The 12,016-nt window shown below is 42.5% G+C and overlaps 1 protein-coding gene and 1 non-coding gene across 9 annotated transcripts in view; one reads left to right on the top strand and one right to left on the bottom strand.

Moving 5' to 3' along the window:
• The first annotated feature begins 98 nt into the window (after positions 1-98).
• Mfsd13b (major facilitator superfamily domain containing 13B) overlaps positions 99-12,016 on the top strand; it is a 31,941-nt gene continuing 20,023 nt past the window's right edge. For 4 of the 8 annotated variants that reach the window (NM_001432656.1, NM_001432658.1, NM_001432657.1 and 1 more), the window contains 3 exon segments: positions 99-526; positions 6,726-6,898; positions 8,919-9,641. In NM_001432656.1, coding sequence (NP_001419585.1) covers positions 373-526; positions 6,726-6,898; positions 8,919-9,641 — 1,050 coding nt within the window. In that variant the 5' untranslated portion in view covers positions 99-372. 8 annotated transcript variants of the gene reach the window in all.
• Positions 3,015-3,150, bottom strand: Snora21 (small nucleolar RNA, H/ACA box 21). Its single transcript, XR_015655807.1, has one exon. It is a non-coding gene; the product is annotated as a small nucleolar RNA SNORA21 (small nucleolar RNA).

The following is a 12,016-nucleotide window of genomic DNA, read 5'->3' on the forward strand; positions in this document are numbered from 1 at the left end:
GTGACAGCGACCTCAGCCAATAGAATATCAAAAAAGGTCGCGGGTCCGCGGACCATCAGCCAATAAAGGCTTAGGAAGGAACAAAGGAGGCGGGGAGGCGAAGAGGGTGCGGTCGGCAGCTCCTCCTCTTTTGTCTGCGTCGCGTCTCCTCAGTTGAGTGCACTCCAGTTCCGGAGTGTGGAGGAGGTTTCAAGCCGATCCAGTGTGCCGAGGACTACGGATTCTGGGCACCGGGCATCCTCTTCCCACACGAGGGTTTCAGATGCGGGTCAACTCTTCTCCGCCCTGTCCTCGGTGGTGCGCGGAGGGAGACTCAGGGTCCGTTGCGAGGTTAAAGGCGAGAGAACGCTACTGAGAGAAAGCTGCTCCTCAATGTCGGAGCCCTTGGCCTCCCAGGAGCATGGACGTGAACTCCTAAAGGGCAATCACCAGCCCCACCTCATACTTGGAGTCTGGGGCTGGCCAGTCAAAGCCGCCTCCCCTGAGAAAAGTTACCACAGTTTTAAAAGCATAGAATTTCTTAAAGGTTCGTAGAGTGTAAGATAAACACCTAGGAGCAGGCCTTGTACTTGGTGGCCAGCTTGCCAGAGTCAGCTTGTTGACGCAGTCTTCACCACTGTTTCTTGGGTTAGACTTTTAGCATATTTGGGTACCTCACATTGGGAAACTCTCAGACGGAGAAAGGTCGACGCAGATGTTTGGGATGTTAGAATTGATAACAGTTATGGAGAAAGGAATTGTAGCAACTGAAGAGGGGAGAAGAGTAAATACTCAGTTTGGTAGTACTGATTTGGTAGATATCTCCTGAAGTTATTAACTCCTTGGCATAGACCCGGAGTGTCACCAAAACTAAAGTGGAAAGCAGTTGTAAGTTTGCCTTAACCAAAAAAAGCATCAGTCGTGGCCTTAAAAATAGTGTACACAGATTACTATGGTTTAAAACAGAAATTGCTAGGAAGAAGTTACAGATCCTCAGAGTTAATTTTATTTCTCTATATAAATGAATGAGATCTTGGGTAATTTGGAGGAAGGAAAACTTCACCCTAATTTCTTTTTTCAGTGCTAAGGATGCCTCAGGCAGGCCAGACAATCACTCTATCCCTGAGCTCCAGCCCCAGCCCATCCTTCTTGTGGGTCATGAAATGTACTTAGCTCATCGTGTAGCATGCACCTGCTCCTGGGAACGTGGTCTTGTGAAGGTCAAGAAAACCTCCCCATTGTGTGGTTGGTTTGTAGTTTGTACAGCGTCTCACTGTGCAGCCCCAGCTGGTCTAGCACACTATGTAGATGAGGCTGGCTCTGTCTCCAGAGTGCTGGGATAAAAGGCACACACACTACCCTCACACCCTGTCCCTACAGGAAAGCAGTTCTGGCAAGATTTTCCTCGTCATTCCTTAAGACTCCTTAATAGACATTAAGGTACCAAGAACCTAGAGTTAGAAATCTAGGCATCTAGCCACAGCGTGTACTATCGAAGAAGGCTTTAGCACACCACTTACAGGAGAGATGGCCTCTTTGCTCAACTGTTCTGAGAATAAAAGAAACTGTGCCCAGTAGGTGGGTTATTTCTAACACTTATTGTGAAGGTACTGTTAAACAACAACAGCATCAAAGTAATACACTTCCCTTTCTCTCTGCCTCCCTCTTTTTCTTTTTCCTGTCTTCCCATGGCACTAAGGGGCCACTCACATAAAGGAGTTCTGAGTCACTGTCCCCAGCCCATGAGTATTAAAATAATAGCAACAGATTGCAACCTATTAATGACAAATCCATGGTGATATAAATGAGAAAAAAAGTTCTCCTTATGAGGAATGCCAACCAAAAATATAAAAGTAATAAAGTAATATTATCTGGGTAGAGTGGCACCCTCAGCACTGGGGTTGTGGAAACAGGAGGCATGTGAGTATGATACCAACATTGCAAGACCCTGTCTGGGAAACAAACAGAAGCAAAACAAAATAGAACAGGCCAGATAGTTCAGCAGGTAAAGGTGCTTGCTCCTTCCCTGACAAGCTGAGTTTGATGGCAGGAACCCACATAATGTAAGGCCAGAAGTGATTCCCACAAGTCCTCCACATGTATCTTGTTATAAACATACCTCCCTAACACAATGATCAAGAATAATTTTAAACAAGTAATATTAACAGAAACTGTAAACTCACAAGTCCCTCCTAAATACAAGTAAACTAAAAGGCAAGATGTCACTGGTCAACTTTTTATTGCTATGTTTTTTAAAACAAAACAAAAATCAAGGTTCCTTGTAAAGCCTCTTCTTCCAATATATCAGCCTAGACACAAAATGAGAGAATGTAGAACCAATTACTGTAATCACACAGAATTCTGTGGAAAGAAAATTCAATTTAGGACCAACAGATTTGTGGAACCTGAATCCTGGAGTCATGCATCTGACCTCAGTCACTGGTCTGAAAGACCAAGGTGGTAGCTGTTTTCTCCAGGACAAACCCATCTCAATTCCAAATTTGGGATGTATGGGGATGTTCTTTAACAATTTTCAAAAGAAATAAAGAACATACCCTACAGATTTTACTTCTTTTGGAGTGGGTCTGTGGGTTCATATTTATGGATGCTATTTTCAGGAACCACTTTTGTGCGTGTGTTGCAAAATCCTGAACAAAAAGTATGTTGAGAAAAACCTTGCAAGCTAGAAGCTCCACCTTGGAAGTGTCTCCATGGAGCTGTAATAAGTGGGAGCTGCAGCGCTAACTGTTGGCTTAGAGGCAGGTTAGTGAATAACTGCGAGCTGAGGCTAAACAGGGGCTTTCAGAGTTTGCTTAATTTATCATATACAGTGTGCTCACCCAACCTTATCATGACTGCATCCTGCTGCTTTGTTGTTTGTTTTTCAAGACAGGGTTCTCTGTGCAGCCCTGGCTGTCCTGGAACTCGCTCTGTAGGCTGGACTGATCTCAAAACTCAAGAGATCTGCCTGCCTCTACTTCCTGAATGATGGGCTCAAAACCCCCGGCTCATTCTGATGCTTTTTTTTTTTTTAATCTTGTCACAACACGGATTGAAGTTAAACAACAAATTATGTTGCCACTTCACCCGGAAGTGGTGTTTTCTCTCTGCCCCTTCTTGACAGCTCAGTGGGTCATCAGCAAAAGGCCCGCTGAGCGCTTTTAAAAGGGGACGCATTCTGATGCTTTTAATCTCTCTTCTATAAAACACTTTGTGGTAAAGACAGTTGGCTTCTGGAATCCTTTGTTCTTGGCTGTATAGATGGCACATTCGCTGCATCTTAAAGTAAAATCACTTAAAGGGACTTTAAAACCATTTCTGAAGACAGTAATAGCAGCCTTTAAAAGCCGAGGAGTGATTTTCAGTTTGATAATGAAATAAACCTCCGATAGGATGGAAGTAATCGAAAGGAAAATACTGATGTGTCTTTTTGTGAGGGAATTAGGGAGATGTTATTTCCTCAGTATGCATAAGTAGAGTTTAGACACTTTTTCTGTAATGATATTAAAACTTTGTCTCCTTCACGTTAGGCAGGCTGGGCCTCTTTTTTTTTTTTTAAACTTTTTTTTTTTTGAAAAAAATTGAACTTGGAGAGCTTATGATACTTTGCCAAAATCTAAGTCTGTGACTGTCTCCCTTCTGATGTAATGATAGAGCAGTTCAGAAAGGCACAACATGCTTATTCCATGCCTCAGATAAAAGAAGAAAATGGCGCACAGAGTTTGGCAGACTAAATTTGTAACTTGGCTTTGGACTCTACCCACTTCCCTTGTTTTCGCCTCAGTAGCAAGGTAACCTCCAGCTCCACTCTTCAGTTGAACTTACACCAAAAGTAAACCCCTAGGGTGAAGGCTTCACCAGTACTCCAGCTTTTCTAATTGGAGAATGACCTTTTAAAGCCAAAACTGTCGACCGCCCTTGTGATACCTGTAGTGCTTGAACTTCTTAAGCCTTGAGAACTGCACGTGGATGAAATAAAAAGCAGATTTGTAGTTTATCTTTGAAGCAGGATTTCTGTTCATTTAAACAACTTCAGGAGGCTGAAGAGGTGCTTCATGATAGTGAGTTTTGGAATTTTGGTCTCCTTGGAAGCACGGAACTGTCAGAAGAATATATTTTTGTTTTGACCCCAGGTATGGGGATCTGGAGCTGCTTCAGACTATCGGAAGCAGCTGGCCGTGATTTGATTTGGGCTCTAGGTTTTGTCAGCTGCAGATCGTTTCTGTGATTGTGTGATGTTTGGAACTCGGGAAACGTTTCAGAGAGTACATAAATGTGAGGGCCCTGAGAGGTGGGGTCGGGGTTGTTGGTATTTAGGGAGGTTCTTTGTGGTTTGTGAAGAGCTGTGGTGAGAGAGAGAGAGAGAGAGAGAGAGAGAGAGAGAGAGAGAGAGAGAGAGAGAGAACAACAAAAAAAAAGAAAAGAAAAGAAAAGAAAGAAAGAAAGAAAGAAAGAAAGAAAGAAAGAAAGAAATTAGAATCCCTCTGTCCCTTCTATCCTTATTTTTCTCTGTCTAATGTTAGGGGTGAACCAGGCATGGGGAATGGGAGTGGAGCAGGGAAAAAGAATAATGCACAGAGTAGCAAAGACCAGCTACAACTCATTGGTTAACCAGCTCCAGGTTGGTGTGATGCCTGTGGCTTCACAGGCACCTAAACTCAAATGCACATACCAGCCCCACCCCCACACCCATAATTAAAAACAACATAGAAATACACTCATGGACGAAACGTTTTCTTTGCTATTATTGCAGTACTGGGGATTGAACCCAGGCTAATCCTCATACTATGAAGCCACTCTACCAATAAGCGAAGCAAAAATATTCTTTATTAATTACTAATGGTGTTTTATATAGATTTAATAACCCTTTTTGTTTATATCTGTGAGATGGGGTCTCAATGTTTAACCCAGGCTGCCTCCAAGCCCCCAGAGTACTAGGATTAGAGATCTGCACTAGCATGCCCAGCTTACTAAATAACCTTTTCTGATAATTCTGGAGCTCTATGACATATACAATTAAACTAATTCCTGGGTTGACCAGACGGTAAAGATTGGGAACCAGTAATTGGAGGGGCAGGTTGACAGAGGTTTTCATAGAGCTCTTGAATTCACTTCTTTGAACCTCTTACCTCAGCCCACCAGAGTGATGGAGAGTTGGTGGTCTGAACCACCACACTCAAGGGTTTTTTGTTTTGTTTTTCATTTTTTGTTTTCTTTGTGGTTCTGGGGACCAATAACTTGATTGTCTGTGATGTTAGTTCCCTTCTAATTTGCCTTCCCTCTCCCTAAGAAACTGCAGCTTGGGTTGTCTGCTTAATTTTGTTCCTGATTCTCTAAAACTAGAGCAGAAGCCAGAGGATTATTCAAGCAAATACTATCCTTATAATGTGAAGATGTATCTATTCCCCAGTTCAGTAAATGTATGGAGAGCTGGAGAAATTGTCCACTAAATCAGGGATGATGAAGATGATGGGATGCAGTAGAACATCCCTCTAATTCTAGCACACAGGAAGCCGAGGCAGGAAGATTCAGAGTTCAAAGCCAGCCTGAGCTACATTATCTTAAATACATAATCAATACATCAAGTTTTACAAAGGTAATCTGGGCTGCAAAGGTAGCTCAGTTGGTAATATATTCTTGCTAGCATACGTGAGACTCTGGACTTGGTCCCCACATAAACTGGGCATGGTGGCATCCACCTGTAACTTGGGAGGCAGAGGCAGTTCAGAGGGAGTCTCTGCTACAGGGCAAGTGTGAGGTCAGCCTTGAGGAGATAAGGCCTTGTCTGGGAAAACAAAACCAAACCAAGATCAATTTACATCTCCCTACTGCTTGGCTAAACTTCGCCTATTTTCCAGTCTTAAAGATCAGAAGGGTAAGGAGAAAGGTTATATTTAAGAGGGACATCTATGCTAGAACAAGAATGTATTAGAACAAGAATATAGTATTTCTGTATTCCTATTAGATATGGCCTTTGGATCAAAGTTGCACAGCCTATCAAGGGAAGGTTAAGTAGCTATTTCATTGCAAGTGTGCTGTGGAATGAGCATCTTGTCACAGAGGAGGACCTTCTACTATTCCTCTCTAGCTTTAGCCAAAGGCTGTCATCTCACTGTTCACTTTCTGTTCCTCCTTCTCAACTAGGTATGCTGATTCGTAAACATATCTCCTTGACCACCAGATAAGCATCTCTAAACTCTTGGGTAAATCTCACTTTATAATTTATAAGAAATATAACAATGTAAATTGGGACTGGGGAAATGGCTCAGTCGCCTACTGCAGAAGCACAAGGACCTGAGTTCAATACCTGCCTCTGTGTGTGAAAACAAGAAGTCTGGTTTGGTGGCATATGCCTGTAATCCTGGCTCTTGAGAAGCAGGGACAGGAGGCTCCTTGGGTCTTTCGAGTCACTAGTCTTGCAGAATAGGTGAGATTTCGGTTCACTTAGAGACCTTGTCTCAAAAAATAAAAGTGAAGAGCAATAACATAAAATACTCAGTGTTGATATGGTCTCTGTGCATGTGCGTGTGTGCACACACAAAGAAAAATAGAGTTAAAGTCATACTTTATGCAAATTGGGGCTCAAGTAACACCTCAAAATGTTGAATAAGTATAAATAAACAGATAAATCTAGTGATATTCACGGCAAGTAGTTTTTGGCTCTAAAATTACTAGTGTTAATGGAATTTTATTACCCATCAACTACTGCATGCAAATAATGACTTCAAACTTTTTTTTTAACACAGGCACAAAAATTTCTGCATGGAAAATGACACTTTTAAATATTAAATCTGAAGCCTGGGCATACTCTCTGATTACACTAGGAACTGAAATGTTAAGTTCTTTCTTCAGTTTCTACTATGTGAAACTTTTCTTAGAAGTATACAAGATTTCAGAGCTGGCCTTCTATCAGTCCCAGGTGAGATACACTTTTTAGTCTGTTCAGTGCAGGCCAGAGCATCCTTCCTTAGAGTGCAGTGTTACCATCACTTGTCAAAAAATGGATCCTTTACATACCGGTAAGAGTTATCAATAAAAACATACGTGCTATGGTGATGCAAACCCATGATCTCAGTATTTAACTGAAGGCAAGAAGATTGTCGAGAATTCAAGGCTGGTGCAGGCTACATAGAGGGATCCTATCTCAGAAAGAAATGGGGAGGAGGAGAAGGGAGGGAAGGAAAAGAGAAGAAAAGGCAAAGGAAAATTGCTGGGAGAGAAGAGAGAAGAGAGGGAAGAAAGAGGAGGAGACATGTAGTCATGGTTACTATTGTTGTGATAAAACACCATGGCCAAAAACAATTGGGGAGGAAAAGGTTTGGTTTACACTTTCATCTCTGGAGGAAGCCAGGACAGGAACTCACATAGAGCAGGAACCTGAAGGTAGGACCTGATGTAGAGGCCATGAAGAGTTGCTGCTTACTGGCTTGCTCCCTGTGGCTTGCTCAACCTCTCTCATTTTTTTCCTTAGGGTTCACAGACTTTATTGGTTCAACAAAGAACATCAAAGAAAATGCTAACTATCACTCTGGGGGTGTCACCACCAGAAGGGGGGTGCCACCCCTTTGAAAGTCAACCTGCTCTCTTGTAGGACCATTTGCTCAAGAATGTCCCCACTAGCATGGGCTGGGTCCATTCACATCAATCACTAACTCAGAAAGTGCCCTACAGTCTTGCCTGTAACCCATTCTTATAGAGGCATTTTCTCAGTTGAGGTTCCCTTCTCTCAGATGACTCCAACTTGTGTCAAGTTGAAATAAAACTACCCAGAGCAGAAGCTATGCCTTGAAAAGCTTGGTGAAATTAAGGTTGTGTTATAACTTGTCACACGTGAGCTGAATGGATAGTCTTTGTATTTTCCCTTGTGCATTATGATGTTGCTTATACAGAACTACATATTTACTATGTTGATTTTGAATTAATTTATTATTATTGGTATCTTAACCTTTCTTCGTTTAGATATGCAAAGTGGTATTTTGGAAGGGAAGAGAAATGGCTCATTGATTTAGAATCCTTTTTGCTTTTCTAGAAAACCTGGGTGTAGTTCCTAGCACCCATAGGATGGCTCACAATTATGGGGAACTCCAGTTCCAGGGGATCTGATGCCCTCTTCTGGCCTCCATGGGTACTAGACAAGCACATGGCTACATACATACATGTAGACAAAACATTCATAGATGTAAAATAAGTTAAACAAATAAAATTTTTTTAACAAAAGGAAGGCCTGGGTTCCATGGACCACAGCGGGAGACACATGCTGGGTTCACTGGGGCTGCCATAGTGCTCTGTTTAGTTAGCTGGATGAGTTGCCTTCTCCATCCTCAGTAATTTTGTAGGCTGGGAGGAATAACTCTCCACTATCATGGAGAGTGTTGTTGTCTTAAGGATTTGACAAAATAATACATGTAAACACTTGTACTATAGTTGAATATAAAGCAAATATGCATTGGCTTTTCAGTAACATACTGTCACTATTATTTTTATTGCTGTTGGGTTTTTTGTTTTTTTTTTTTGAGAGTGTTTCTCTGTATAACAGCCCCAGCTGTTCTGGAAAGTACATCAGGCTGGGCTCAAACTCACAGAGATCCACCTGCCTCTGCCACCACACCCAGCACTATTAATTTTGACTGAAACTGACATTGAGCCTTTTCAGCTTTAAATACTTCTCATAAATAAAAAAATAAAAACAGGGGGAAAAATACCAGGGATCCTTTCTTCCTGCTTCTTGCCTTTCCTCTCTCTCAGCCTCTCTCTCTCCTGCTCTCTGGTTTACTATGTAGCTCACACAGGTCTTGGACTCCATAGTTCTCCTTCAGCCTCCAGGTGCTGAGATTACAGGCATGTACTCAACGTCAGGAGTCATTCTCAGCTTGAATGTAGTAGCCTACACTACTAACAGCTACACAATATAATCCCATGTGTAATTTTTTTCTCCCTAGGTAATTTTAATGATCTGGAATATTCTGACTGACCTGAGTGGGTATTTCCACATGAGTTCTCAGAATGACTGCTGTCTCAGTTACCGTTGCTCCCTGCTTGGAGCCCTTCTGCATGCCGTGGCCTTCTTGCTCCCTTGGTTCCCTTGGAAACACTATAGAGAAAGTGACTGGCTTACCGGACTCCAGCTGGTAGTTTCCCTGTGTGCATTTGACAGCACCCACACCTGGGTACAGCAAGCCCAGTGTCGCCTGTTTGCAGAGACTTCCCCCAGGCACGAGAGCAGGCTGCAGCTGACCAGAATTAACCAGGTGGCATCCCTGGTGGGCTCCACCAGCATCCTTTTCTGTGGCCTCATCTCTCACAACATGGAAATCCTGCCCAATTTTCAAGCCATTGCTGTCCTCATTGCCTTCCTGGCTTTGATTAGCTTTTACAGTGGCATGTTCCATATGAGACGGTTTGAATTTCAAAGAATCCCAGAGGAAAATTTCCTCTCAGAGAGTGAACAGGAGTTGGCAGGGACCTCTGTCATCTTACTGATGAGACAAATCTTGCCTCAGAGGAACCTCTACCTTTTCCTCATCATGAATTTCTTCCAAGTCTTCCATTTGACCTTCTTCAGTAACTTCATGATGATCTTTGTAGACAACCTCATTCCCAACAAGGCCCTCTCTTCTTCCGTAAGGAGCATCATGTATGGGGCTGGCTTTATCTGTCCTCAGGTATGTAAAGATTCTCCGTGTGTTTTCCTAGTGGGACTAAACATGAACTCTCTGCTGTCTGAGGAGATAAAAATGTTACTGATTGTTACATATTTACTAACAAACACTAAGAGTCATAGCCCAGCCCTGTGCCGGGCTCCATAGAAACAAATGCTGAGAATCAGCCTCGTCACTGTACAGGGCTCCATAGAAATGATGGGAAAGCAAATGAAAAGTGAACAAGGGACAAGCACAGTGAGGGCCAAGTAGAATGATGCTTTAAAAAATTATTTATTTTGTGTGTGTGTGTGTGTGGACAGGTCTCACTGTGTAGTCCTGGCTGGCCTGGAACTTTCTAAGTAGACCAAACTGACTTTGAGAGCCCCGGGCCCAGACCATTGTGTGCATGTGTATATTTGTCTGTGCCAGGGTAGCCTGTGGCAGTCAGAAGACCGCTTAGAGGCACCATTTCTCTCTTACCTCAGGTAGGTCCAGGGATTGAACTCAGGTGGTTAGGCTTGGTGCCAAGCCATCTCCACAGCCCAATGTTTGAAATATTTGGCTTTGAATATAAGCATCAGCAAAGCTGTGGCTTCCTTTGAGTGTATATTTTTTGTTTAGGCATTTAAAGATGTATTGGTAAATTATTTATTCAACTATTGTCAAATTTTTAATTGGTAGTCAACCTTCATATTATTGAGTTGCAAAAATATTGTAGATTCTGAATACAAGTTCTTTGTCAAATATATATTTAGTAATAGCTCTCTCTCTCTCTCTCTCTCTCTCTCTCTCTCTCTCTCTCTCTGTACTGTGGATTGGACCTAGGACCTTGCATAGTCAGTACTACCACTAAGCTCTATATTACGTAAATATTTATGTCTTGTCTTAGCTGTCAAATGTCAAAAGAAATATGACAAGAGATTTCAACAGCCCTCTTCCTCAGTCCCCCACAAGAACATGTGAAATCCAAAGCTGCTTCAATGTAGTCTTCATTTCTAGGTAAATGATACTTGCATAAACTATGGTATCAAAAGTGGCTGCTCATGAGAACCGTCAGTGTTTGACTAAATGGCTTTAACCCCTTTAATCGCTGGACACAGTTTCTTAGATATTGAATAGAGACCTAAATAAGGAGAAGAGGGAACGATAGGGTTAGTGCTCATTGGTAGACTAAATAAAATAGAGCAAAAAATTGAGAGGGGGAGGAGAGAGGATATAGGCATTAGTGAAGAAACTTGACTTTGAGCACACAGACAATTAAAAACGACAAAGCTGGAATTCACATGTGAGGCTTCTGATTTCCAAAGCTCGAACTTTGCACTCTGTCACAGATTTCTTGCATTATTGACCTCCTGCATGTTTCTGTGTTAGAGATTTAGATGCGGCAGCTTCATCTTGGTAAGTGGACGTGGATGACTTTACAAAGGGGCATCCTGTGTCTCACTGGTGCTTGCTTCCTTCCCTCTGAGAGAAGCTTTGGATCTTGTCAGTCACTGAGCTACTATTTTCAGCCTTGAGAAAATGAGCTCTCGTTCCTTGAGAGTAGGGGAGCAAGCCAAAGAGTGGGCCGGAGGGGAAACGACGTTTATAGGCGACTTACATTGTTCAAAATTCCTCTTCTATTGTATGTACATGCGTTTGGTTAGTGGACACTTCTCTGGGCTGAACAATGCACTTTTCATGTTGCAAACAAAGAGTGTTGTTTTCTGAACTTTGTGAATGCCCATGAGTGCACACGCCACAGGCTTTTTAGTCTAGAACAATGGATGTCTTCAGAACTGGCAGCAAAAATGCAGAAAAAGAAAAAAAAAGTCGGTCCTTGGTGTGAATATGTTAGAATGATTAACGTATAAAACACTTAGCCAGGAGAAATGGGAGGATGCAAGCTAGCTACTGTGTACTAGATTTCTGATTTCAGATTGCCTCCCAGTGTGGGTGCTGAGATGATCAGTAACGACCTGCCTTGGGTTAGTGCTGGCTTTAACCTCCAGTTGTAAACCGTGTATTTGTTTTAGTCTTCCATTTCCTGGGGAGTTGATGTGTTTTATGGAAAGAGTAGCCATGTCTTTAATATTCATACAACATTAATGCCTGCAGTTTTTTTTCTTTTTCTTTTCTTTCCCTCCTTTTTTGGCAGTGCTGAGGTAGAACCCAGAGCCTTGTATGTGCTTCCGACCACCGACCTACATCCCCAGCCCTTCAATTATTGATGTATATGAATTAACAGTTGGGTGTAGTGACTCACCTGTAATTCCAGCACTTGGGAGGCTGAGGCAGGAGGATGGCTGAGAGTACAAGGCTAAGCCTGGACTACATGGTAAATTCCAGGTCAGATGGGGCTGCATAGTGAGACCCCCATCTCAAAACCAAACCAAACCCCGATCAAGACAGTCTAA

Source organism: Rattus norvegicus, chromosome 1 (assembly GCF_021556685.1).
Source record: "Rattus norvegicus strain SHRSP/BbbUtx chromosome 1, alternate assembly SHRSP_T2T, whole genome shotgun sequence".
Lineage (NCBI taxonomy): Eukaryota > Metazoa > Chordata > Mammalia > Rodentia > Muridae > Rattus > Rattus norvegicus.